At 40.8% G+C, this 25,340-nt stretch overlaps 2 protein-coding genes across 2 annotated transcripts; one reads left to right on the forward strand and one right to left on the reverse strand.

Moving 5' to 3' along the window:
- Nucleotides 1-1,746: 1,746 nt before the first annotated feature.
- On the reverse strand, nucleotides 1,747-6,582 carry agpat9l (1-acylglycerol-3-phosphate O-acyltransferase 9, like). The gene is made up of 14 exons (XM_079555597.1): nucleotides 6,512-6,582; nucleotides 6,121-6,320; nucleotides 5,961-6,027; nucleotides 4,894-5,042; nucleotides 4,664-4,806; nucleotides 4,517-4,591; nucleotides 4,355-4,444; nucleotides 4,176-4,269; nucleotides 3,982-4,097; nucleotides 3,663-3,718; nucleotides 2,972-3,057; nucleotides 2,760-2,888; nucleotides 2,605-2,684; nucleotides 1,747-2,329 (listed from the first exon to the last, which is right to left on the reverse strand). Exons 2-14 carry the CDS (start codon nucleotides 6,262-6,264, stop codon nucleotides 2,224-2,226), a joined length of 1,335 nt encoding a protein of 444 aa, XP_079411723.1. The 5' UTR covers nucleotides 6,265-6,320; nucleotides 6,512-6,582; the 3' UTR covers nucleotides 1,747-2,223.
- A 496-nt stretch (nucleotides 6,583-7,078) lies between these two features.
- Nucleotides 7,079-21,470, forward strand: LOC306968764 (A disintegrin and metalloproteinase with thrombospondin motifs 12-like). Its single transcript, XM_079564253.1, has 24 exons — nucleotides 7,079-7,366; nucleotides 7,565-7,914; nucleotides 11,204-11,375; nucleotides 11,454-11,656; nucleotides 11,732-11,815; nucleotides 11,978-12,102; nucleotides 12,170-12,319; nucleotides 12,396-12,539; nucleotides 12,805-12,949; nucleotides 13,025-13,117; nucleotides 13,210-13,355; nucleotides 14,364-14,533; nucleotides 15,022-15,155; nucleotides 16,099-16,219; nucleotides 17,068-17,312; nucleotides 17,503-17,644; nucleotides 17,729-17,855; nucleotides 17,937-18,147; nucleotides 18,442-19,503; nucleotides 19,927-20,079; nucleotides 20,211-20,387; nucleotides 20,757-20,903; nucleotides 20,990-21,143; nucleotides 21,221-21,470. The coding sequence occupies exons 1-24, from the start codon at nucleotides 7,252-7,254 to the stop codon at nucleotides 21,334-21,336; spliced, it is 4,686 nt and encodes a 1,561-aa protein (XP_079420379.1). The 5' UTR covers nucleotides 7,079-7,251; the 3' UTR covers nucleotides 21,337-21,470.
- The last annotated feature ends 3,870 nt before the right edge of the window (nucleotides 21,471-25,340 follow it).

Raw genomic sequence — 25,340 nt, forward strand, 5'->3', positions numbered from 1 at the left:
CTAAATGAAACAAGTCTAACGTGCCCAAAGAAGCAAAGTGTTAAATGATGGCACAAGAGACACTGACCCATCACTCACATCACTTTTATTGGGCCAAACTGCAGCTGCTTTCTTTTGGTACACTGTTGCTACGGAAACAATAACAAACAGCACTGCCACCTTCAGCTGCTCCGGACCTCAGCCAACCCACCGCTAACGCCCAGGAGCGACTGCAACTTCTCCAGGCCAAAGGTTAGCCAATCTCAGAACCGTGCAATGCCACTTTTATGCCAGACAGACTCACTGACGGGTTTTTCTGGTGTGTTCCAACTGTTCAGAGATGTCTGATGCAGTGGACCCAGAAGATGCAAGAGCAGACACTAATGCAGCAGCTGCAGGAGTGAGGAAGAAGCCAGTGAAAGCCAGCAGCAAAACACATGACTCCTATCTGCTACGGTCAGTCACAAACACTCTTCAAAATGCAATGCTTTAATGCAAAGGTACTTGTGTCAACATGGATCCTTCAGTCAAATTATAATTAGGTTAATAAATGAGAGTAAAATGTCTGATTTTGTGATTCTGTAGTGTTTTGAAATACAGTTGTTTTCTGTATGAATGTCTTAATGCCAAGACATATATATTGAAATCCTTATTTGAGTTTAAATTTGAGAGGGAGGCTATAATGCAGATATTCGGTGTAACCTTGTATTGCATAGCCAGAGAATAAATGAAATTGGATCGTTATCACCTGCTTCTAACCAAGCACTAATAGAGTTTGGGATTGTGCCAGCTACTATTTTGGACAAAATCATTATCCCATAATAAACCAATGGAGATTTTAAGTATGTAAAATAATTGAGTTATCATTGACATAAAAGCATTTGGACACTACAGTCTGTAAGATGTTGGATTTACAAGAAGTGACCATGAGTCTCTTTTCTCTACTTTTAATACTATTTTAAGCTAATGTAAGCTCCTAAATGGTAGGTTTGTAAAGTAGCTTATTTAAGGTAATTCATAAAATGTATTCAAGTCTTTTGTCTGGCCAAATATTGGAATAACACATGTGTACATGTGTCCATGGTATCAACATGGCACAACAGCTTTATAGGTTGTAATTGCCAGTGCAGCCGAAGTTAAACAAACATGATCTAAATCAACAGTGACCCACATGTCACCTCACGTCAGCACAGCCTCTAATCGGGCTCATAAATGCTTCAGCTTGCAATTCGTTTCTCCTGGTTCAGTAATCGGAAGTCACAGGACACAAGCCATATAAAATATCTATTATTAACTTGGCAGGTATCAAGAACTGAAGCACATACGGGAGAACATGAACCAATCCAGAAACGTATGTTTAATTAAGCACATTGTCACAAAATAGGCAGTTCTTCTGTTGACTATGATGTTTCCAGCAGCAGAACCCAAGAAACAATGAAGCCAATAATGCACAGGATGGTAAAGTAAAATGTAGTCATGTTCAGCACATTCATTAGTACTGTGATTTTATTATTGCATCTTATTTTTAGAGACGAAAGCGGAGATACCCCAGATGAACGAGAAATTGGAAGACCAGAAAGCACCCAAAAGCACAGGACACAAAACATCTAAGCTATGTGTTCTCTTTTAAAGAACACAAAGGAAAATAAATGTGACGATGCCTCGCAGACTGAACTATCAGTATTATTATTGTTATATTTTTTTCCTGGCAATTTCCCTTTTTTAGTCCGATGTTCTTTGCTGTTAAATAACAGGAGACAATCCCAAAGCCAAATGTCGAGCCCCCTTTTACATGTATTGTACATATTATATGTTTGTCTTGTCTGTTTGTTAAATGAAAAAATACTGTACTTACACCGTGCTGAGAGTGAAAAAGTGAAAATGTAAATGTATTGTACAGGGAAACAATTATTTCCCACCAAACCTTTTGCATAGGTGCTTATCTGTGCAACAATAACCTTATAAACAAGTGTTGGATCCTTAAACATGTTTTTTTTTAATACACATCATTTTTTCTTAGTAATACACCAATCAACTTGAAAATATTTTATACTAAATATATTTACTGGCTCAGTGCTTTGAAGAATATCACTTATTAACTTTTGAAAGGCATCGTTTCAGTGTAAACTTTGTATACAATCCATCTGCTGCTCTGATTTGTGTTGTGTTCAGGAAGGGAAGTACATCTGAGTTTTCTTGGCCATGTTAGTTTTTATGCTTTCTCCAAAAGAGTTTGACCAGAGCTCAGTCGCTGCTACTGCTGTCATCTCCTACCACCATGTTGCTGTATTTCTTTTGCTGCTGCTCTTTGAATGTGTCTTTCACCTTGGCTCTCTTCAATCCTCCATCCCTGCAATAACAAAGTAAAGAATGACCAACCAACCAACACAAAACGTAAATAAATGTATTTTCTTTACATGTGTTGTACTGTATTGCATGTATAACAGTGGCAGAATTAAATTAGCAGTTTCTGTCCTTTTGGGTATCTTTTCCTTCAAGTACGACTACAGAAAGATATTTTTTCATGAACGTGGTTTGATCTATTGAACACCACTAAACATGTTTCATGGAGGCCATGTTGTCAAAGCCAACAGATATTCAAAAATGTTTTTTTTTTTTTTTTACCATTGTAGATCTACCAGTCCTCCTTGATGAGCAATGGCTGACTTCACCCGGTTGGCAAACTGGACAGCATCCTCATCCTCCTGTCAATAGAGAAGAGAAGTTAGTTTTAGCGTGACTTGTACCTTTACACATGTGCGTGTATATAGACTTGTGACCTGCTGATGCATGGCAGGAAGGTACCACACGTTACAGACCAGGGCCCAGCTGGTCATCATCCTCAGCAGGTAACTGACCATGCTGTACTTGGAACTGTTCCAGAAAGCATCACCAAACTTTGGGTCATACTGAAGAAAAAGAAGCAGATATATGAATATATGGGTCAAAATGTGAAAACATGGATTAATAAGTAGAAAATCCAGGGCAATACCTTAATGGCCACAGGGTATATTGTAGCTCCAATCTCAAAGCTTCCTTTTTTAAACATCATGACGGATGTGTTGTTGACGCAGGTTCCTGCAAACAAAAAACGTGGACTGAGGAACAAGACTTCACGAGGCACCGCTGACATCACATACAATACAGGCCAAAAGTTTGGAAAGGCTTTTTTTCTGTATTCGGTTTTTCTTACATTTCTAAACTGTTCGTACGGTAGATTCTCACCGTAGCCCATACGGAATTGTGCTTTAAACAAAAAAAAATGTTGACGTAAATTCTTCCAAATTGCCGCCCGTCGCTTTGATTACTGCGTTACACTTTTAACATTTGCTCAGTTAGCTTCACGATGTCGTCACAGAAATGGTTTGGAATTCTCAAACATGTTTAAAACAACTCAGAAGACGACCTTATGAAGCTCATGGAAAAAAAGCCAAGAATTAAGGGCGGCAATTTTGAAGGAGTTGGAATATAAAACATATTTGGAGTTATTTCACCTGTTTTTGTTTCCTTCAAAATCCCATGTGTTCATTCATAGTTTGACGCCTTCAATGAGAATCGTAGTGTGTTAATAATGTTGAAACAAAAGAAAAGCCAAGACATAAAAAGTGTGTCCAAACTTTTGGCCTGTACTCTACTATGATGGATGGATGTACTGCCAAACCTTTAGTCAACATGACACTGACCTTCTGGAAAGATCAGAATGGGAAGCTTTGTCTTGTCACTCACATGATCCTTTAACCTGGACAAAAAGTTTATTACACACTGCTTATATTCACACCTACATCTGCAGCTTAATTGTGCATTTGTAAATACGCAAACTCACGTTGATTTGATTTGTTTGTAGATGTGCCTTTTTTAGTTATTCATATTGCATGCCCTAATTATTGTATTATTTATCTTTATAGCTAGTCTTAAGTTTCATGTTGCACCAAAAGATTATCCGTATTGCAGCCATTGTCTCTTTATTGGTCTGAAACCTTACAAAGCCTATTTTACACTCACCTCTTAGTCACTAGATGGCGATCTTTCATCTCTGCTCGCTCAAACCACACATGAGGACATGACCTCACCATGGCCCTCTGGACTATTCCCATAAGCCCTCCGTGAACTTGACCAACCTGAAATATTACAGTTTATGCTCAAATTATGCAGATTTAATTCAGTGTAAAAAATAAACACATCCAAGTGTCACTTACCATAGCATAGCATCCATCATTACATAATATAACAATGTCGATTGGAGAGGTGTGGTTAGCTACACATATCCCGCCTTTCTTTGGTAAATTCTCTCTGTACAAAAGTTTAAGTAGTCAGAAGCAGGGCCAGGAGTTTTCTCTCCAATGACTCATAATAATTAAGAATTGGATAATGGTACCTGTTGTGGTAGCGAATAGCAGCTGAAAGACCCCGTGCACATATTCTGTAGCACATGACATGGACCCATTCACTGAGCCAGAACTTAATCCTGAAGACAAGTATAAAAACCTGTTAAAAAGGAACTAGCAAGATGTGCCCCATATTTATTATATACATTTACCAGCCGTTAGGTAGAAATCCAACTGCAGATGTTCCAAGTACTAACCAGGTAAGGCCAATGCATGCTAGTGTAATTCTGTGGGAAAAGGTGGATTCATTATTGTGGAAAATACAGTGAATGATAAAACAACATACTTTAGAACAGTACCTCAATGGAGCAAGGATGCAGTATCTGACAAAGATACCCAATCCATAAACCAAAGTTAATTTCAGACTTATATATTGGAAATCATTTGTACGGGTCAGCAAGTTCCAGGACACCAGCTCCTCTGAAGAAAAACGCTGGGTCACCTAAAAGAAACAATTCAACAATTAAAAGACGTCTGATGTTTATAGGACAACAATGATTGTACAGTGATTTGTTTTGTCCAAATATACCTCATCTTCGACAATACTTTCAATTCCTTGACGTGAGAAGTAAAAGCAGTCACTAAGTGTGAAATCTCCGCCAACTGGGGGTTTGGGCCGACTTCGTCTCAGCTCCTCAAATTCTTTTTCCATAGAGCCAGCTTCTCTCTGAATCAGGCCTAAAAACAACCCACAATCACATGATTTAAGTGGTCATCTTTAAGTTGTGTGACCCACATTTGTCATGAGAAGAATACTTTATATCATTACAAGTAATAGTAGTTGACAAAGAAAAGCTTCTTTTGATGTCAACTAAAATGTATGCTGGTAATAAGATCTTCATGATAAATAAATGTACATTATCCGTTATTTCCTTGAATACAGCAAAAATAAAGATAGGAGTTATGTAATAGCCTGACTGTTCTCTCAGTCAAACTAAGATTAACTGATAACACAGAGGACAATGTCCAATCAGTTAAGGCAGTGGTTCCCAACATTTCTTCCTTGAAGCCCCCAAGCATGCTGTAGCCAGGCTGCATCCCCCCAGTCCAAAACCGTAGCCCCACATAAGTATCAAAACATAAAAATAATTGTCAATAAGTATTCTTTTCAAACAAATACGCTGAAACTGGATGTGTTATGCACTTGTACTCCATTATCAGTCACATTTGATGATATGTAACCTACACATTTGCTCAAACAATATCACTTATGACCTGACCCTCTGACCAGACAAAGCTCGGAGCCGCCCTGGGGTTGGAAACCACTGAGTTAAGATATAAACTCTGTCTTTGACTTCGCAGTTTGTAAAATTTGCCATACGTAGAGCGTCTCATGTGTAATTTGAGAGTTTTATTGTCTTACACAAGGTTATCTCAGTGGTAATATTAAGCAACTTTTCTATTTCTAAATCAAGAGAAGGTTACGGGGTTGGGCTTCTATTTCTGACTGTGTACATTCGACCCCCCAGCAAACATACATCATTTTTTATAAACGTTTATACCGGCCAACAATTTTGATAAAGCTGGCTATGGAATGCAACTTCTGATTTACAACAACAGCTGCAAATGTGACCTTTCATAAATCACTTTACTCACCACTGGAAGCACTCTTTTTAAGAGTCTGTTCATCTGCTTTTGCCCTCTGTATTTTTAGAGTGGCCCACTGCACAATAATAAAAGACACAATTGAGTTTCTCCCCATCCATAGTCTTAGATATTTGGCACAGAGTAGACATAAAATTTGAAAAAACAGTACCTCTAATGTTTTGATCAGGACAGTCATGTATGTTTCAGAAACGCCCAGAGAGAAACCAAACATAGCTGGGATCATGATCAGGCTGATGATAAGGAAAAGCCAGATTTTGAGCCCCCACAGCACTGATCCCCAGAGGTCCTCCATCTCCACCTGGTTCCCTGAGCTTAGAAAGTGCAGCCTGCAGTCAGGCCTGAAACGTCCTGAAATTCAAATTATTAAGTATAACACAAGACAGCAAGTCTAGTCAAGTGACACCACCGCCCCATGTGTAAACAGGTACAGGCTCATCTGTGCAGACAGACTATACACCTGTAGGCCTACAACTACAGAGGCAAAGCGTGCGTTTGAACTAGAAGTAGAAAGTTGTTTAAAGACAACTGATGTTGCTTACCATTTTAACCTCTGCCCATACTGCTACTCAGGAAACTACTCCTGTGTTCTCGTGAGGCGCATAAACACGCCCAGCTGCAGGAGCAAAGTTCACGGGGAAAGAAAAACAGTGCCTCCTAGAGCTCCGAGCTGGGCGTGCGTCGAGCGGCAGCGTAACCTACTTAGCAGAGTACACGTGGAGAGGAGCATCCCTTCAGTTTGAGAAACAATGGAGAAACAACACGGAGATGTTTGGTTCAAAGGCAAATAAAATGTATCAAGTGGAAAAACAGTTTTGTTTTATGTACCGAGGGACAGATTGTTATTGTAACACAGACTTATCCGTTACATAACTGGCTAGTGGCTGGAGTGTCGTGCTTTATTTGACGTGTAGTGCATGTTACGGCAAGTCTAACAGCCTAATATTGATTCCCTGTTGCAGTCGTGGCAACTTTTTCTTTCAGACCAATTATTCTTCCTCTGCAGAAGCATCCTACCTCCCCTCATTCTTTCTTTCCTGAAAATGAACTAGACTTGACTGGCCACAGCACACTCCGCCTCTCACTCACAGCCGGAGACCGCTCCTCTGCACGGTCAGCTTGCACTCTCGCTCTGGGCACGTTTCCCTTCGTTAGGGGAGAGGGCTGACAGTCTTCATGTCATGACAGTGCTGCAGAGGATCGCAGTGGTCGCTCAAAACGCCACTGGACCTCCAATGCTCAGGACACTTTCCTGCTGCTTTGAAATTTGGTTCATCCAAATATGCAATGTCCGCAGAAGTGCGCGCTTCTGCTGCTGAACTTTGTTTTCATTTTGGCAGCTGGCCACGTAGAGCACTCTGACTCCAGGATATTTCATACACTCTTTGCAGAACAAGGTCAGTGAGCCTATAATTCTATTTTAATTGGTATTCCTGTGTAGATCATCATTATTAGTCCTACCCACCTCAAATGTATTACATGAAATTGTTTGTGATTAAATGAAGCACCATGTGTCACTATTACTTTGCTTTCTTGTTGTTGTTTTTACTGTTAATTGACCTCATTCCACTCTTAAATGCCTTTCCATTGAACAGGGCAGAGTGGCTCATCCGTCGTTCATCCAGTCAAAACCAGGTCAAATGGAGAGTTCCTCTCACACTCCCTCTCTCATCACTTCAGCAGTGAACGAGTTAGGCGTGACCTTCAACCCCAACCTTTGGAGGAGCAGGTCTTCTACAAGGTTGAGTACAAGGGTGACACCATCGTGTTTAACCTGAGTGCAAACACAAAGCTGGTGTCAAATGGCTACACTCAGGAGAGAAGGAATGGAGGCACTAACAAGACAGAGCATCACTCAACCAAAAACAATTACTGTCACCACCTGGGCACAGTGGCCACCTCCAAGGCCATAGGAACTGCTGCCATCAGCACCTGTAATGGACTGGTAAGACCCCTGTCATTCATTCACTGCTCCTTTGCCAGGCTAAGTTAAAGTTAGAATGAGAGGCTTAACCCACAACATAATAGATTTAGATAACTACATTTAATCTAAAGGGGACAATTTAGTTTGTAGTCAAGGTCGCAGCACACAGCAGTTCACACAGGTCAGTGCAGCAGGAGCACACTCCAGGAGCTCAACATCAAAAGTGTAACACCGGCCATTGGACACACACGTTACCCCCCCCTCCCTGTCTGACAGTGGTCAGTCTGTTAGTCTGCCTTTCAAAGACTTCCTGACACTGTTTGCAGAGAGCGGTCTCAGCAGACCTTACGACGACTGCTGTTTCTCAGCCAACCTTGCATTTGCTCTTGAACAATATAACTAAGACTGACGATAAAATCACGATCTGATCCAGTTTTTGCCATGTTGCCCACCCCTAATTATTACTGCTCTCTCAAAGGTCAAATTCCAATTTTATAACTATTTCACGCTCATTTCCACCATATGGTCAACCAGTACTGTATTTTGAATGAAATGATAAGTTGGCATGTGATTGTTTCACAACACAATTATCTCCCTGGTCTATTTGCTGTGTTTGCATGATTGCATTTATGATGTGCCAGGTCATAGCATGTCTAATTATAGTCAAAAGTAATTCATAAGATGAAGGAAACTGAATGAAGTTGCTTCAACTTGCTTGTATAGCGTCAACAGCAGCCAATGAGTTATTGTGTTGTAGATTTTTAACAATGGGCAATAGGAAGATCACCATTCTTCACACACATACTGAAACGTTGCTGCTACCAGTTGTAGCAGTAAAAACATTTGTCAGGGAAAGCTCTGGTTATCCCTCTGGCACCAAACAAGACAGAGCAAGTCTGGGCCTATTATTTAGGTATTTTCCTTGCTCAATTGCATGTGTCTTCTCACTATAAGGATGAGAAATGATAATGTCTCTCACCTCTGAGGAGAAGATGCAGTATTAGCTTTAGGGCATCCGCTTTCATGTAAAGCTAAATGATCAGTGGAAGTAATGGAGCCTGTAATGATGTGAAAACAGTTGTTTAGGCTGCAAGCTTATTTGAAAAGTTTTGCTTAATCATCAAGTAATCAACACCACTCCCGAGTCAAGTTTCCACTAATCTCTGCTCAAGCCACAGCAGCTTCCAGATCCAATTGGCCCGGACTACAAAACCCACAGAAGCAGGAAGCACTAGTAAAGCAGTTCCACATGGCCTCTGTATTGAGAGCACAGACTTCTGTTATGGTAACCTCCCCTGGCTCTGGCACCTCACACCCAAACACTTCCTCTGGGCTCCACAAGTTCAGCAGAACAGACGCACGAGCAGCAGAAGAAGAGGTGGCAGGAAAGAGCGGATGGGGCCAGATGCATTTCATATTAAGAAAAACTAGGGCTTCTTATTGGAAGGATATGACAATGCAGTGTATTAGAGTGATATGTCATATTAACACTAGGTAGCGCTTTTGTTATACATTTGTCATTCAGCACCATTTTTACCATTACAGTAGACAGTAATCACAAAATGGGTGCTTTTCGGTACACAGATTTTTTTCTTCTGAAGTCATTTCTAAAAAACAACAACAAAACCTTTGCAATGTCTGTTTTGTTTAAGAGGAATTCTTTAGCATCAAATTATCCAGAGGGTTTCAGAGATTTTGTATACTGCAATTTACGGATTACCACTAACACTGTAACCACAATGTATGAATAAAGTTCTACCAAAGCGCAGGAGTTACTGTGCAGCCTCACAGTACAGTATGTTTAAAATGGACCCTCTTTTATGATTCCTCTCTGGTTCATCTGTTTTTCACCACCTGCTATGTCATATTGTTACATGCAAAGATCGCAGACAACAGGGTCGTCCCGCAGTGAAATAGCATTTTGTGTTTTGCTGTGTTTTGCTGACTGGTTAAATGAAAACAAACCAGTGAAGCCGTTGGACAAAAGCTTTCTATAATATAGTATAACACCAGGGTTTCTTGGCAGAACCTTTGCAGTGGACAAATATCAGCCTACATGCCTTAAGGATGAGTCTGCAGCTTGGATCAAGGCCATTTCAGTCGAAGGCTTTTATATTCCAGTTGAGCAGCTTCAGTATTGTCAGTTTGCCTTATCACTTGTCGTAATGCAAGTACTGTATCTTTGTGATCAATAGATTCACATATTGAAGCATTTGTCAAAGTAGACCAGACAGGGTTCAAATCGGGAAACATAACTCTTGAGATGAGGAAGTGTGATAGTAGGTTACAACGATCCATATCATTTATACAAAAGGTGGTTGGCTACAGATTTGAGTCTTTTAGGACATATGCTTAAGTTATGAAGAAAGCTGACCCTGAAAGCCTAGTGTAGCTGTAGTCAACAGCAGGAACTATTAGCACTGCATGACTCCATTCTTTAACATCTGCCCGCAGAGCCTTGCACAACCACAATCCTAACGTTTTCTCTTATGTATTTGCTCTGGCTAGACATAAATAATGTTCATTCATACGTTACATATAAAGCTTAAACACCTTTAAATCATTGTGATGCTTTGTACTCATGAAGCCTGCCTTCCATTTAGCCGCTGGAAGAATTATGTCTGGCTCGTTCATTCTGTAAAATAGTTTTAGTGGAAGAGGGAGGGGTTGTCCTGGAACAGTCTAGGCTTGTTTGGACTGAGTTTGACACAAAACCCCTTCACAGGAGGGCTAACACAGGACCCATGGCACACTAAGTTGTTAGTACAGAAAAAGAAGTATTGGTATGTTTGCATGTACATGTGGCTGTATCTTTGTATACACTAGGCAGAATGTAGGCCACTGGCTATGTGTGTGTTCACTAGCAGACCTCAGTAATCAGTTGTGAATAGCCCGCACCAGTGAGAACATGCAGGGAATACTTGCAGTGTGTCTTGCTGCAGCTGAAAGAGAATGTGCCCCAGGGAGAAATGAGAGCAATGTTCTACATTTATGAACCTGTTGATCAGTGAGAGATCGCACCTGGTGAAATTAATGAATTGTTAATTCGGGCCTTAGTCAAAGCATAAACTCACAAAACATGCAACCAGATTATAAATGCATTGCTGTGTAAAAGAACATTTTGGAAATTCGCTCCAGAAATAACGATTATTGAGGTTGAGGTGCATTAAGCATAAAAAAGGGTGTCAAAAGGTTTGGACCATTTTAGTAACGTATTTCCCCAGATACTCTTGTTGTATCACATTGTCCAAAGACGTGCGCACAGAAGTTGGTCGATTGGTTGCTAAAAAAAATGTGTTTGTATTTGCAGAGAGGCCTCTTTTCCCTTTTGGGAGACTACTACTTTATTGAGCCGGTGCAGAAATACCCTGCTGACACTAAAGCAAGTCCAGAGCCTCATGTGATCTACCCCAGAACCACTACAACTTCAAACAGAATCAAACGTAGCCCTGATGTTGGACCCAGCCCCTGTGGAGTTCAAGGTGGATGTTGGTACAAGTGAACATGTTAGCATTTATTCTCCATATATTTGTGTAACATTGTAAATAAATATGTTTTAGACAGGCCAGAGGATCGTGTACAAGTGGAGAGAGAGAGGGAAGAATGGGAAAGAGACCAGCACACTGGGACAGCTCAGTCCCGGCAGCCACGCTCCGTCAGCAAAGAGCGCTGGGTGGAGACTATGGTGGTGGCTGACTCTAAACTGATTGACTACCATGGTAGTGATAATGTCGAGTCTTACATATTTACTATCATGAATATGGTAAGAACAGTTGATTTTTTTAAGAGTTACATGTATATGTAAATATTATTGTAATTGAAAATGTAATGTTGACAGGTGGCTGGCATTTTTCACGATGCCAGTATTGGCAATGCTATCCATGTCATCTTGGTTCGTCTTATTCTTCTTCAGGGGGAAGAGGTAACATTAATCTGATTTAATAGACAGCTATAGCTAATAAACCTTTTCAGTTGCTCTTATTTATTTACCTATGCCCATGTTCTAATAAGTCAATATTATTAATTTATTTCAAATTAGCATTTGACTTTTCATGCAGCTAATTTAAGGTACTGTTTCCACTAGAAAGGGTTAAAGATTGTTCACCATGCAGACACCACTTTGGCAAGTTTCTGTGCCTGGCAGAAAAATCTTAATCCACAGAGTGACACACACCCAGCTCATCATGATCTGGCTGTGTTGGTTACACGGTGAGTGGCAAGTTTCAAAAACAACTTCACACTTTCCCAAAAAGTCTTATTTCAGTGTAATTTTTAGAAAAGACATCTGTGCTGGAATGAACCAGCCATGTGAGACTCTGGGCCTGTCTCATTTGTCCGGTATGTGTCAACCTCATCGAAGCTGCAACATCAACGAGGACTCCGGCCTGCCTGTTGCCTTTACCATAGCTCATGAGATGGGCCATAGGTATCAAGGCTTCTGTGCATAAATAATAAGTGCATTGTATTGTGAGCCAAACTTGTATATGTGTTTGAATACACAGTTTTGGGATTCATCATGACGGCCAGGGGAATGACTGCGAGATGGATGGGAGGCATCCATTCATCATGTCCAGACAGTTAATGTATGACAGCTCCCCTCTAACGTGGTCACTCTGCTCCAAAGAGTACATCACCCGCTTCCTGGAGTAAGTGTGTGCGGCACTCGGCAGTCTGAATAGAAAAAATAATAGTACTGTATAGGGAACATGAAGCAGTCTTTCTAAAACAAGGCAGAAAACAGCTCATACCATATTACAACAATTTCCTGTTTAGAGCACAACTGTCCTTTGGCCACATTGCCTCCCGGATGTTGTTAATCTAAAATGCGGAAGTTGTGCGTCAAATGAGTGGCATCCAATAAAAGAACATAAAGCTGTATTTTGATTATTTCTTTATTTTTTTTTCTGATAGTCGAGGTTGGGGTTTCTGCCTGGATGATCGTCCCTCAAAGAAGGAACTAGCGACTCCACTGGCAAACCTCGGTGTGCGCTACACCACTCACCATCAGTGTCAGCTTCAGTACGGGCCCAACGCTACATTCTGCTCTGAAGTGGATGTGAGTGACAAGCACATTTTCCCATATATTTTTAACATTGAATTTCAAAATTACCATTTTTTCTTCCTTTTTCAGAATGTTTGTCAAATCCTTTGGTGTTCTGTGAATGGTTCGTGCCGCTCCAAACTGGATTCACCAATTGATGGAACCCGTTGTGGGCCGGGAAAAGTATGGCGATATACATATTTTAACTTGTATTATCTATAAGTCGGAGGGAGGGTATGAGTGGACAGTGACCTTGTTTGACCTCTGCTGCTCAGTGGTGCATCTCTGGAGAGTGTGTGATCGTGGGGAAGTTGCCTGAGACGGTGAATGGAGGCTGGGGGCCATGGAGCACCTGGTCCTACTGCTCCAGGACGTGTGGCACCGGGGTCCAGTCAGCAGACCGAGAGTGCAACAGTCCCAAGTAAGCACACTCACGTACCAATCTCAGAACACATACTCCCACAACCAAGTCATTTCAAATGACTATTTTTTTTTCTTTTTCTTAATGTTGTTTTAGAAATCGTTATCGTGATTCAATGTTTTTCGGTTTGACTCAGCTCTATGCTCGCTCCTCGCCGTTTGCCACAATGAGTACGTTCCAGGGGGAAATCATGGCAGATTTACAGACTCCTCTTACCCTGCTGTGACGGAGCATATTCCTAAAAAGGGCATAAGGACGGGATCTTCATTGTAGACTCGGCCCTTGCGGGGCAGTTCAGTCGTAGCCGCGCCCGCGTCATTAGCTCTAATGCTAACGGTCAATCAAAGTCTGGCCCTCATTAGTATACAAGATTTCTAAAAAGAATTATTTCGAAAACCAGACTGGTTTCTTTAATTGTAACTAATCCAGGGTTGTAACAGGTGGAATATCTAGCTGTAGAAAGTTTAGGAAAATTAGAAACCAGGCTTTAAAGTTGTTTTTAACGTGTCTAAAGTGCAATGCTTTCCAATGGGTAACTATTGGCTATATGTAGGTACTACAGCAATGGCTGACCAATGGCGGCCACTAGTGTCACAAAGCAGAGCAGACAGCGGCCATTGGCTCAAACAGACACATGTCATATACTTATTGGTCAGCCTCTGAGTGAGTGACAGCTGGATTTAATCAATCCCAGTGACATGTCATCTTGCAGCAGAAGAAGGAGGTGCATTTATTTACCTCTTAAAAGGCAAATTTTAATCAAAGCTATCACCCGACCTTTTGGCCATATCGATTTCTCGTGGTTGTACTGTGGTAACAGAAGTAGGAGTAGTTTTGGAAATTGTGGTAACGACACAAAAATTAAAGTTAAAATTATTGCAGTTTTTAGTTTACATATATACAGTAGGTTTATAGTTATTATTTTTTTTACTTTTACAGCTGCATGCTGATATGTTGTTACCAAGAATAGGTTCAGTCATTGCATGGGGTTTTACCTTGTGTGTGCAGGCCCGAGTTTGGGGGAAAGTACTGCACAGGAGAGAGGAAGCGCTATCGAACCTGCAACACAAAACCGTGCCTGAATGACATGCCATCGTTTCGAGAGATGCAGTGCAGCGAGTTCAACACAGTACCCTACCACAATGAGCTCTATCAATGGATACCAGTGGCCAACCATTGTAAGTACACTACAGTGCAACAGGATATTGAAGCAAGTGGTGTAATTACAGGCGTAGATCCAACAGGGGGTAGCATTTCCAGTAGAAACGCTATCTAAAGCAGTGCCTCTTGTACAATTACACCTTTCTTGGCCTGTAATTGCAGTTTTTTCTAGGGTCAGTGCGCATTTCTATGTTTTGTGTTTCTAGCCCTTGTAATTTATGGGGTTTGTATGTTATTACTTTACCTCAATCTGACAATCTTTGAGAAAACACAGCTGCCAAATTCCTTCTGTGCAGGACCACACACATAAACTGACTAAATTGTTCTTTCAAAACACACTGTTGCAATTACGGCTACATATTTTACATGTCAAAGCATAACTATGTAAGATGCAAAGCCGTTTTTGTGCAGCTTTTTAACTAATGCACTGTAACACTTGCATTCATTTACAACCAAAAGCATTTTACATAAAAAGTTGTTACTACTCATTTGTCACAATCTGCAGTAAACCCTTGTGAGCTGCACTGTCGACCAGTCAACGAGTATTTTTCTGAGAAGATGCTGGACACTGTGACTGATGGGACGCCCTGCTTTATGAACAACAAGTCCCGGAACATCTGTGTCAATGGAGTGTGCAAGGTAGTGTGGCTGGGTAAGAGAATAATGGGCAGGGGATACAATGAGGTCTTGCAATGTCCAGGATATGTTTGGACAATTCTGGAAAAATATCGAAATACTGCAATTGCAATCAGACTTCCTTTTTTTTTTAAAGATTCAGTTTATTGCAAAATTTCTCACGTCCAGGAGAGAGAGATAGAAATAAGGCTGAAATATTAACTGAACTTATAAACCTTAACCGAGTGCATTTTCTTCCGGTCAGCTTTAGCCAAATCTAAAAGCTTTTCGGAAAAAGTAACAACGAAAAGCGTTGTGTCAAAAATGTGACAAAAACACAACAAAAGGTTAACACAAAAGTGATGAACAGAACAAAAAAGGGACGAAAAGCGATGAACAAGTGGCAAAAATGTAAATGAAAAAGTTATTAAAGTGATAAAATTGTGACAAAAAAGTTATGAAAAAGTGACAAGTGTGCGACAAAAAAGGGACGAAAAGCAATGAAAATGTAGCAAAAATGTAGCGGAAAAAGTGACGAGAATGTGATGAAAAAGTATCAAAAAGTGATCAAAAAGCGTTAAAAATGTAACCAAAAAATGACGAAAATGTGATGAAAAGTGATTACAAAGTAATTACAAAGTAACTACAAAGTGACGAAAAAGTGACGAAAATATGACCAAAATGTGATGAAAAAGTGACAAAACACTGACAAACAATGACGAAAATGTGACAAAAAAGTGATGACAATGCGAAAATGTATCCGCATAGATGAGTTTTGCACATTTGAGTGAAGCCGACCTGGGGAAAATGCACTTGGTGAAGGCGGGGGTTACGAGGTTAAAAGTGTGATAAACCAGTTGGAGAGAGCGCAACACTCTACCTTACTCTCACCACCAGACCTACTAGGCTTCAACAGAACAACAATGGCTGATCAAAGTGTGTAGTGTAACTCCCGTCTGATGTGCAGGAGGTGGGCTGTGACTTTGGCATTGACTCGAATGCAGTGGAGGATCGCTGTGGAGTGTGCTTAGGGGATGGCTCCAGCTGTGAGACCGTCTATAATCTGTTTGATGAAGGAGACGGCTTTGGTGAGTTTATATTTTAAGAGCTTTACCTACAGAATGGTGTGGTAATTCGAAACAGAAATGTCATCATTAATATTTTAGTGTTAAAGTGCTTTGATGTACCAATCAGCCGGAGTGATGGAGCGCAGTTATCTTGAGGCACAAAGTCATTTCAGGACAGGATCCCCACTATACGCCCTTCTTTGTTTTTTTTACTGTTGTCGTAGTTACATGGCTGTACAGCTGTTTATCCAACTTGGCGGTAACAGTTTGTGTGATTTTAGCCAGTGTTGCAACTGCAAAACATTTCCATTATATGTGAGACATTCTTCCATGTTCTTCTATTCTATAAGCCACTGATCAAAAAGATTCCGTTTTTTTATTACTTTAGTGTTTTTGTTGTTTGTCTTTATTGACTTTCAAGTTTGAAAGTTTGGCCTTCCTGAACTGTCTCTATTCCCAAGTGACCCATTATATAGATGGAGCCCACAGTCCTGCATTTATTAACATCCAAGCTTGACCTCAAAAGTGAAACTGTTAACATTTTGGTATGGAAAATCTGTTTTTGGTAAACATTTTAACATTAACTCAGACACTATAGCAGACTTCAAAAAGACTCGGATGTAGGGTTTAGTAACATGCAGCTGCTTTCAAAAAAAATAATAATTCAGAAACACAATCATAGCTGCATTTGGCCGCCCCCATTTGCTTACTATAAAACTCAGAAACATGCCACACAGCATTCAACACATGCCTGCCACCCCACCGACTGAACCCACTCTATTAAAGATCAGAGAGCATGTGGTCGTCTGCATGTTGTGAGTGTGGCAGCCGCCCCGGTGGCCCATGAGTGACTGTGTCTGTGTGCACAGGATACATCAACGTGGGAGTCATACCTGAGGGGGCACGTGACATCCAGGTCACAGAAGTGGAGGAGGCAGGTAATTTCCTGGCCCTAAAGAGGCCTGACTCAGAGGAGTACTTTCTTAATGGCAACTACATCATCCAGTGGAACGGGGAGTACGAAGCAGGTGGGACCACATTCTACTACGAGCGCACAGCCAACATGGAGAACCTCACGGCACCAGGACCTACGGAAGAGCCAGTCATCTTACAGGTTAGGTCTAAAGAAGGATATATGTATGTATATGTATATATATAAGTCTTGCCTGCGACTGCTATCTGTTATTGGACGAAGTGGTTGCTTCTATGCTTACAGTACACATTGTTGCCAGATGAATGAATTGGATTAACTGTAAAGATGACCATATGTGAGTTTTCTTATTGGTTCATACATACCTTGGCAGCTTCTATACCAAGAAAACAACCCAGGAATAAAGTATGAATACACTGTGAAAAAGGCCAGAAGAACGGGGAACGAGATTACAGAACATGATTACACGTGGAGACATGGGGCCTGGACACACTGCAGTACCACCTGTGGACTGGGTTGGTGTTTACTTTAATTTGCTCTTTAATGCATTTGCCAGAAAAGGGTTTATATAATTTTGAGCTGCTCCCTGTATTTGACAGGTGAGCAGTATCAGCCTGTGCGCTGCTTTGAGGTGGATGTGGGTGTGGTGGACGACTCACTGTGTGACCTTGATGCACAACCACAAGACCGATACAGAAAATGCAAAAATATGGACTGTCCAGCCAGGTTCACAACAACTTCCACTTTCTGCTCTGATTTTAATCAGCCATATATTCATCATTGCACATTTTAACTTCTCATTGGCAGGTGGTGGGTTGGGGGCTGGCAGCACTGCACTGCAACCTGTGGGGCAGAAGGCGTGCGCTCACGGACAGTGCTGTGTGTACGCACCGTTTCAGGAGAGGAAACCGTGTTGCACCCTTTCGAGTGCAAACATCTGCTCAAGCCCAAACGTATGGTTCCTTGCAACAGAGATGTCCCATGTGGACAAGATTGGATTGTTGGAGAGTGGGAAGAGGTAAATCACCATCAGGGCAACTACAGCCCATTGGCCTGTGGTTGTGGGGCTAGACATGAAGGAAATATTTAGGTAGTTGGAGTGTTGCCTTTCATCCAAGAAGCAGCAATCTGTTCCAAGACAAACAATTATTGTCAGTCAGTTTCATTATTATCAATGACCTTGTTTATCATACTACATGTTTTGATGATGGAACAACAAGCACCATAGTTAAAAGGTCAAAAAGTATTTTTAATATACTGTATACCCGTTAATAGTGCATTCTTAAAATATCTTTCTGCTCTGTTTTACTAGTGCCCAGTTACATGTGGTGGAGGAGTCCGTTCTCGCAGTGTCACCTGCGCCCTTGACCCAAAGAAGAGCTGTGACATGACCTCCAAACCCCGTTCCCGCTCACTATGTGGACTCCAGAGTTGCCCAAATTTTAGCCTGCGAAGACGGCCTGGACCTCCTCCCAAATACCGCCGGTTATACCCCCCTAAGCGCCAACCCACCAAACCTGCAGATTTTACATCCACTTGGTTTCCAACAACAATCACTACTTCCACAGCTGCTCCTGGAGTTTACAATCTAACCACCAGACAGACTACTCTCTTTCATTCTACCACTTCAATCCGAAATACCTCAGTCTCTGACATTACAGACGTACTTGATACTGAGTTTAATGTTGTGTGGACAGAAAATAAAGGAAAGGATCTTGTTCCAACTAAAAGCAGTTATTTTCGAAGGAACAAAGCTGCTAAAAGTCTAGGAAAGACTAAAAATATGGCAAAGGAGGAGGAAGAGGAAGGCAGCACATCAAATAACGACGATAATGTAATTATGCACACTCCTGGATATGACTATATAGTTGAAGACAGAACCACTGAAGAGGAAATTATAGACTTGGATATTCAAACTACTGTTAAACCATCAAATACTAAATCAATGATTACAAAACGAACCCATGCGCTTACCACACACAGAACAAGAATGACCACCAAGAGTCCCCAGCATCAATCCAGTCCTCGCAATAAAATATACAACCAAAGTGATTCCCTCACTACAACGGCCTCTAAGACATATACATCTTTCACTACGGCCTCGTACACAATACACACCCGAAACACAGCAACCACACAGCCCAGAACCACAACAACAACATGGCTTCAGCCAACAGTGAAGATCATAAAACCTAAGAAGTCAGCTGTGGCCCCAAAGGCTAATATGGAAACCTCTCAGTCAAAAAAGAAGATGCAGCACCCAAAAGCAAATCGCTCCAAGAAACAAAACATCACCAGCAGTGACCAGAACAACCTTATGGCCAGAAAGGCAGTTGTGAAAGGCTTCACTTGGGTCGTTGGAAACTGGAGTGAGGTGAGTGAGTCTGTTGGAAAACAATGAGTTCAATGACATGTTTCCACTGTGCAAGATGCATTTTTATATAAGTAATATCAATACTTCAACAAGAGGGTAATGTATTAAATTCTTAAACTCAGTTACAGTACAAATGTCTAGTGGAGTTGCACAGTTGCACTCCACTACATACTAAGCAGTGTTTGCAACAGTGTATTTTGCATGCATTTCCTAGCTGCTCATTGCTTGTTTTTTATGCAGATTTACAAACTTATTTTCCTATTTTGCATCCCTTGAGTGTTCTTGAGAGCAGATGTAGCAAGTGAATTTCTCCATTGTAAGATCAATAAACTTCTATCTTATGTTATCTAGTGGAAGCCTCTGCTATTATCCTTTAAATGTTTAAAATGCCACGCATTCTAAAATGAATGTTGTGATGACCAGTGCTCGACCACATGTGGGATTGGTGCTATGTGGAGGACAGTGGTCTGCAGCTCACCGAATGAGAAGGACTGTGCTTCCTCAGAGAGACCTGAGCCTGCGCGGACATGTCACCTGCAGCCCTGTGCTGCCTGGCAGAGTGGCAGCTGGAGCAAGGTGACTAAAACCTCCTCTTGTTACTCAGTCCAACAATGACTCATTACTAGTTAATTCCACTTGCTACTTACTCGTAATTATATTTCCAATTAGAGTAATCTTTCATTTTAATTCATTCTCCTCAATAACAGTGTCCAGATGAGTGTGCTGCTGTGGGCCGTAGGCACCGGGACGTCCAGTGTGTGGATTCTCAGAGTCAAAGACCCCTAAGACCGTTCCATTGCCAGGCTTTGTCCAGCAAACCCATCAGCACCTTGACCTGCCCTCGCAAACTCTGCCTGTCCTGGAGCACATCTCCCTGGGGTCCAGTAAGTGGCGGGTTGGGGAAAGTAAATTCTATGATTGCACCTTACTTTACCGCAGAGGAATGACATAGTAATAGGATGAAAATAGTGACCAGGGTCAATAAGAGACAATGCATTTTGCAACACTATTTTGGTATGTGTCCTGGCTACTACTATGCTATTTTTGAGCAGTAGACTTAAGTCAACCATTTTTTAAAGTGAATGAATTCAATTATAATTAATTAAAATAAATATACAATGAGACCATCAATGTTTTTGCATTTGACCAAGGGACGATAGCCGGCTCCATCCACCAGTGATCTGATCTCATGGAAAATACAAGTGTGAGATTATTTTAAGAAACATTGTCTGTGATATGAATTCATCTTTCAGTGTTCAGAAAGCTGTGGCGCTGGCATACGAGAGCGACTTGTTTATTGTCCAGAAGCTAACCGCTGCAGTGATCCTATGAAGCCCAACAGCACAGAGCTGTGCACACTGAAGCCATGTGTTCACTGGACCAACAAAGACTGGAATGAGGTGAAATAAAGTTTTGTAGCTCGGAGCATCCAGGGGTCTAAGGGGTCTACATGATGATAACTGACTTCCTGTCTGTGGGTTTGCAGTGCTCGGTGAGTTGTGGTGGAGGACAGCAGCAGCGCCAGATTACATGTGTTACTGTGGAAAACATGACCGTAATGCCAAACAACCTTTGTGAAAAGGTACCCAAACCAGACACACTCAGGAAGTGCAATGTACAGGAATGCAAAGTCAGCACTGGTATGCAATACTAAAATTGCAAGATTGATCAGTCATTATAGTAAGGATTGTAAGTATCGTATACTTTATTTTCACAGGTTTTGTCTGCAAGAAAAACACCATGTCATCTCGTTTCTGTGACAAACTGAAACTGTTGAGTCGCTGCTCTTTCAGGTCAATTCAAAAACAGTGTTGTGTGACCTGTGGTCTCTAATTACAAAAACAAACCAAAACATTGAGACTTGCCCACTGCTTACACTGCTTCCCCATCCGTACCCGAGTATGACTGCACTTGAATTCAAAACAGTTTCACATGAATGACACTGATATTTATAGAGATATGTGACTCGACTGGAACTTTTTTGGGGGGTGGGTTTGGGGGGTTCTAACGGATAAAGTACAAAGTTAGTTAATACTACATGCGATGTGTTACGGTATGGTGCTCTTTTCTTGTTTTTATTACAACAGAATGTACTGTAAATACTGTTTGTTTTTTCCTCTTTTGTAGAAATCTATTTCAATTTAATTTCTTCACTTGACAATGGGGTCCTGCTTCTATAAGTCACTGCCTAATATTTCATTTTGTTAACATTAGCAAGATCAGATGTTTTCCAAAAATGTCTAGAAAAATGACTTGTGACTCTGACTGTATTTTACTTGTACCCTGTTTGTTGACTCATCTGCCACTACACAGTGAAATGGGGAACACATGAATGAGCTTGTATGAATGTTATTCAAGAGCAGTCAGCTGCAGAACCTGGTGCTCCTCTGTGACCAATGACAAAGAGGTGTTGCAGGTCATCCCTCACAGGTCACTTTTTGTACAAATAATTAATGTAAGTTTTATTCTTAAAGTGATAGTCTGTAAGTTGTGGGGCCTAATATTCAACACCGTTGCACAAGACAAAGTTGGTATTTTGCGTACAAACAACAGCACCGCAGTCCTATCGCCAGTAGCCTGAGGGCGTCACTTAGGAAAAAAGGGGTCGGTGGAGGCAAACAACACTGACTACAATGAGCGTTTGCTGCTTCGCTTTTGCTCTTCTCTTTACATTAACATCGCGCGCAGGCTCACGCATCATATTAAGCTCTCACAGGACAAACTACAAACTATTTCTCCCACTGTAAGTGAAACACTGTCCATACCCGAGAGAGAGAGAGACGATCAATTGGTCCCGCTCTAGCCCAATGGTATTAAAGAGTACTAGAAAATATTACAGCCTGGTATAGTCTGTAGGAGAAAAAGCTTGGGGTGGGATCCCTGCTGTGCATAACAAACTGAGTTGCCTTGTGTACGAAATGCGTGGTATAAATAAGCATGCCTTCCTTCAATCAGGAGGATGCTTGATCATTTACTTTCGAAAATTCTGTGTCTCTCTCCTCATTTTCCAATCTTACAGACTATCACTTTAAAAGCTGCCGCATGTCTATCAATAAATGTGAAAATGAAAGATTTGAGAGCATTTTCTCAATCGTGTGGTTGGGCGGATGAGAACTAAGTGAGTAGAATAAGTGCAGCTCTGTTTCCTGGATCAGGTTGTGCTGGCCCAGATTTCTGAGTGTTATGTGCCAGATAACCTGACACGGACTCAGCGGCCCGCTCTCGCTCTACACTCTGCCGCTGTCATTCAAGATTTTGAGTATTAGTCAGCAGTACTGAACACTACCTTTAATACAATACATAATAATACAAATTAAAAGCTCTTCTAAAACCCCGACTGTGCCTATTTTCTTTTTTAGAATTATGGGCTATAATCTGTTATTTCTGTATGTAAGTCTAGTTAGCCTACACAAAATGAGCACTGGCACTAACCTCCTATATTCCATAAAGGAGAACTGTTAAGTTGTAGTGCTAATAATTCAATCATTAGAAGCATGTGCAGTGAGCAAACTATTTCTGTAAGCAGCATTTAATAGCCCCACAAGTGCAAAATGTCTGTGCGCACAACACTGTCTTGAAACTGAAACAGCTGGATATCTGTTCAGTTCAAACAGCTTTAGTAGATTTTCTAAAAACGAGCACAAATAGCCATAAAATTACCTCTAAAGCTTGAGAAACACAGTCCAGTTGTGGTTAGGGCCCAAGACACAAATGCTTATTTCATTGTTTCTGCTTTTCCAGGTTCACTCTGTTCAACGCCAAAAGCAGCAAATAGGTCTGACCTCAAAATAAGTCTGACCTCAAAGATCTATGAAGCAAAGATAAACATTTGACAACAAAATAGCAAGTGGAGCACAGGGGAAAGAGAAATGTCACAATAAAAGGTTTAGGTATCTGACCGTTTCTCTATGCACATGCCAGAGTAAAACAATTTGTCATTATTGAATTAGAGTTATCTTTTACAGATGCGCCTACCTGTCTATTACATCAAATACAAACCATTTTATCATGTCATACAGAAAATGTAGAGAACTGGGCACCATCTGGTTTTATGACAAATATTATTAGTTTCAGTGTAAATGTTTCAGCCCTAATCACATTCTAACATGGACAGTTGTGTTAGTCCTACTGAAAACAAGGTTAATGGTTGTTCTTCTGGAAACTGCAGTCTTTGCTGGGAATAAGATAATTAAGATAATAATAAAGATAATTGTTCAGTTCATTATGGTGTTTGTCATGTTTGGACAGTGAAAACATAATATTGATTTATGTTCAATACTGTTTTTGTGTTGCTTCCATGTTTTCCTTGACTTTCTAGTAAAGACACAATGTTATTTTATTTTAATTGGGTTTGTTTACAATTAAATGCCCCATTAATCCCACTTTTTGACCAAACTTTAGTAGAATATATGCTACATACTGTTAGAATATTGAATTACACAGGAAATTATTGAATTATATCGTTGTCAAAACATTTATGCCACAGACAGCTGTGTCCTGCAGCACATGTAGTTGGAGTTGGTCTGCATGGTCACCTTACATTGCCTTGAGGCGCAGACTGAAGCAGTTGATCCAACGTGTGACCTGTCAGTGAATTCTACTGGGCTGCTGAAACTGACACGAGTAAAGGGAGAATGATGTAAGTGCTTGTTCAGGACAGGAAGATAACATGACAAACATCTATTGATCATCGTAAAGCAGGAAACTGCTACCTCACCTTATAGGTTACCAGACACCTTAGTCACACCAGCCAGGAACACATTAAATATTTACATATGATGACCAGGAGAAAAAGATGCTCAACGGCTTGTGACTGTGATGCAACACTTATGTGTGAGTTGCACAACGAAACAGTTATGGGGGGGAAAACCCTATCTTTTTAAATATGTAACTTTACATTTTCAAATTAATCAATCCCACATTAAGCCTAATCTCTCAAACCCAAAACAGTTGGGGGGTTTTTCTCTCTAAAATTCTTATGACCTAAGAGGTGGCCCTCATCTGGACTCCATCATGCTGCAGGTCCTGGGGGGATGAGACTGGCATCCTTGTACCAGGCCTAGTGCTGTTATTAAAGCCTCGCCCTCCTTTGACCAGGCACACACAGCACAAACGGCCTGCCCCAGGGAACACAGTCCTAGACACACATGGTTCCCATAGGACACTCTGCTTGTTTGTGAGTGGTGCGTTTGATTTCGCTCAGACCACATATGGACTAGAGTCAAATTAAGTTGAAGAGATTTGCTTTTCTTCGTAGAACATCTGCCTAATGACAGTGTACAAGGAAGAGTCTACATTCTCGCAAATCAGAGACATATGATATAAAGTATCACTTCATTAATAGTTTAGAACGAGGACTAAACCAACCTGCTGCCATTTCAAAATTCATATATGGTGTGAACAAAGAGACAAACAAAAATGTCTCAATGGGCTCGATACAAATTACATTTGTAAACACAGTGCATCCACTGTGTTTCATGCAGAGGTGGGTAGAGTAGCCAACATATTTACTTTAGTACATTATTTCAAAGTAACGTTACTCTGACTTAAGTGCAAATAAAAAAGTACTTGGAGAAAATGTACTGTGAGTACTGAGTAACTGTTTGAGCGAAAAAGTCTGATTTATTTTCAATGAAGCCAAAAACTGTTTGAAACAAAACATAAAATCATATGGAAATCCTGACTTTTACAATAAAAATGGCATGAAAATACAGAAAAACTAAAGAATTCTAAAGAACAAGGAGCACAAGACGGTCTACATCTATTTTATAGATCAAAATGAAGCACTTGTGGCTTAAATATTTACTCACAGTGGAAAAAGTAACAATTATTTAGTA

The sequence above is a fragment of the Gobius niger genome, assembly GCF_951799975.1.
Source record: "Gobius niger genome assembly, chromosome: 1".
NCBI lineage: Eukaryota > Metazoa > Chordata > Actinopteri > Gobiiformes > Gobiidae > Gobius > Gobius niger.

What these genes read in the sequence shown, in the direction of transcription:
- LOC306968764 (XM_079564253.1), top strand. Translation starts at nt 7,252, where the DNA reads ATGCAATGTCCGCAGAAGTGCGCGCTTCTGCTGCTGAACTTTGTTTTC. An exon ending in CGAGAGTGCAACAGTCCCAA is followed by an intron (nt 13,356 to 14,363) that starts GTAAGCACACTC and finishes TTGTGTGTGCAG; the next exon opens with GCCCGAGTTTGGGGGAAAGT. An exon ending in CAGTACCACCTGTGGACTGG is followed by an intron (nt 17,645 to 17,728) that starts GTTGGTGTTTAC and finishes TGTATTTGACAG; the next exon opens with GTGAGCAGTATCAGCCTGTG.
- agpat9l (XM_079555597.1), bottom strand. Translation starts at nt 6,264, where the DNA reads ATGGAGGACCTCTGGGGATCAGTGCTGTGGGGGCTCAAAATCTGGCTT. An exon ending in AAAGTATTGTCGAAGATGAG is followed by an intron (nt 4,807 to 4,893) that starts GTATATTTGGAC and finishes TGTTTCTTTTAG; the next exon opens with GTGACCCAGCGTTTTTCTTC. An exon ending in CATTCTGATCTTTCCAGAAG is followed by an intron (nt 3,058 to 3,662) that starts GTCAGTGTCATG and finishes TTTTGTTTGCAG; the next exon opens with GAACCTGCGTCAACAACACA.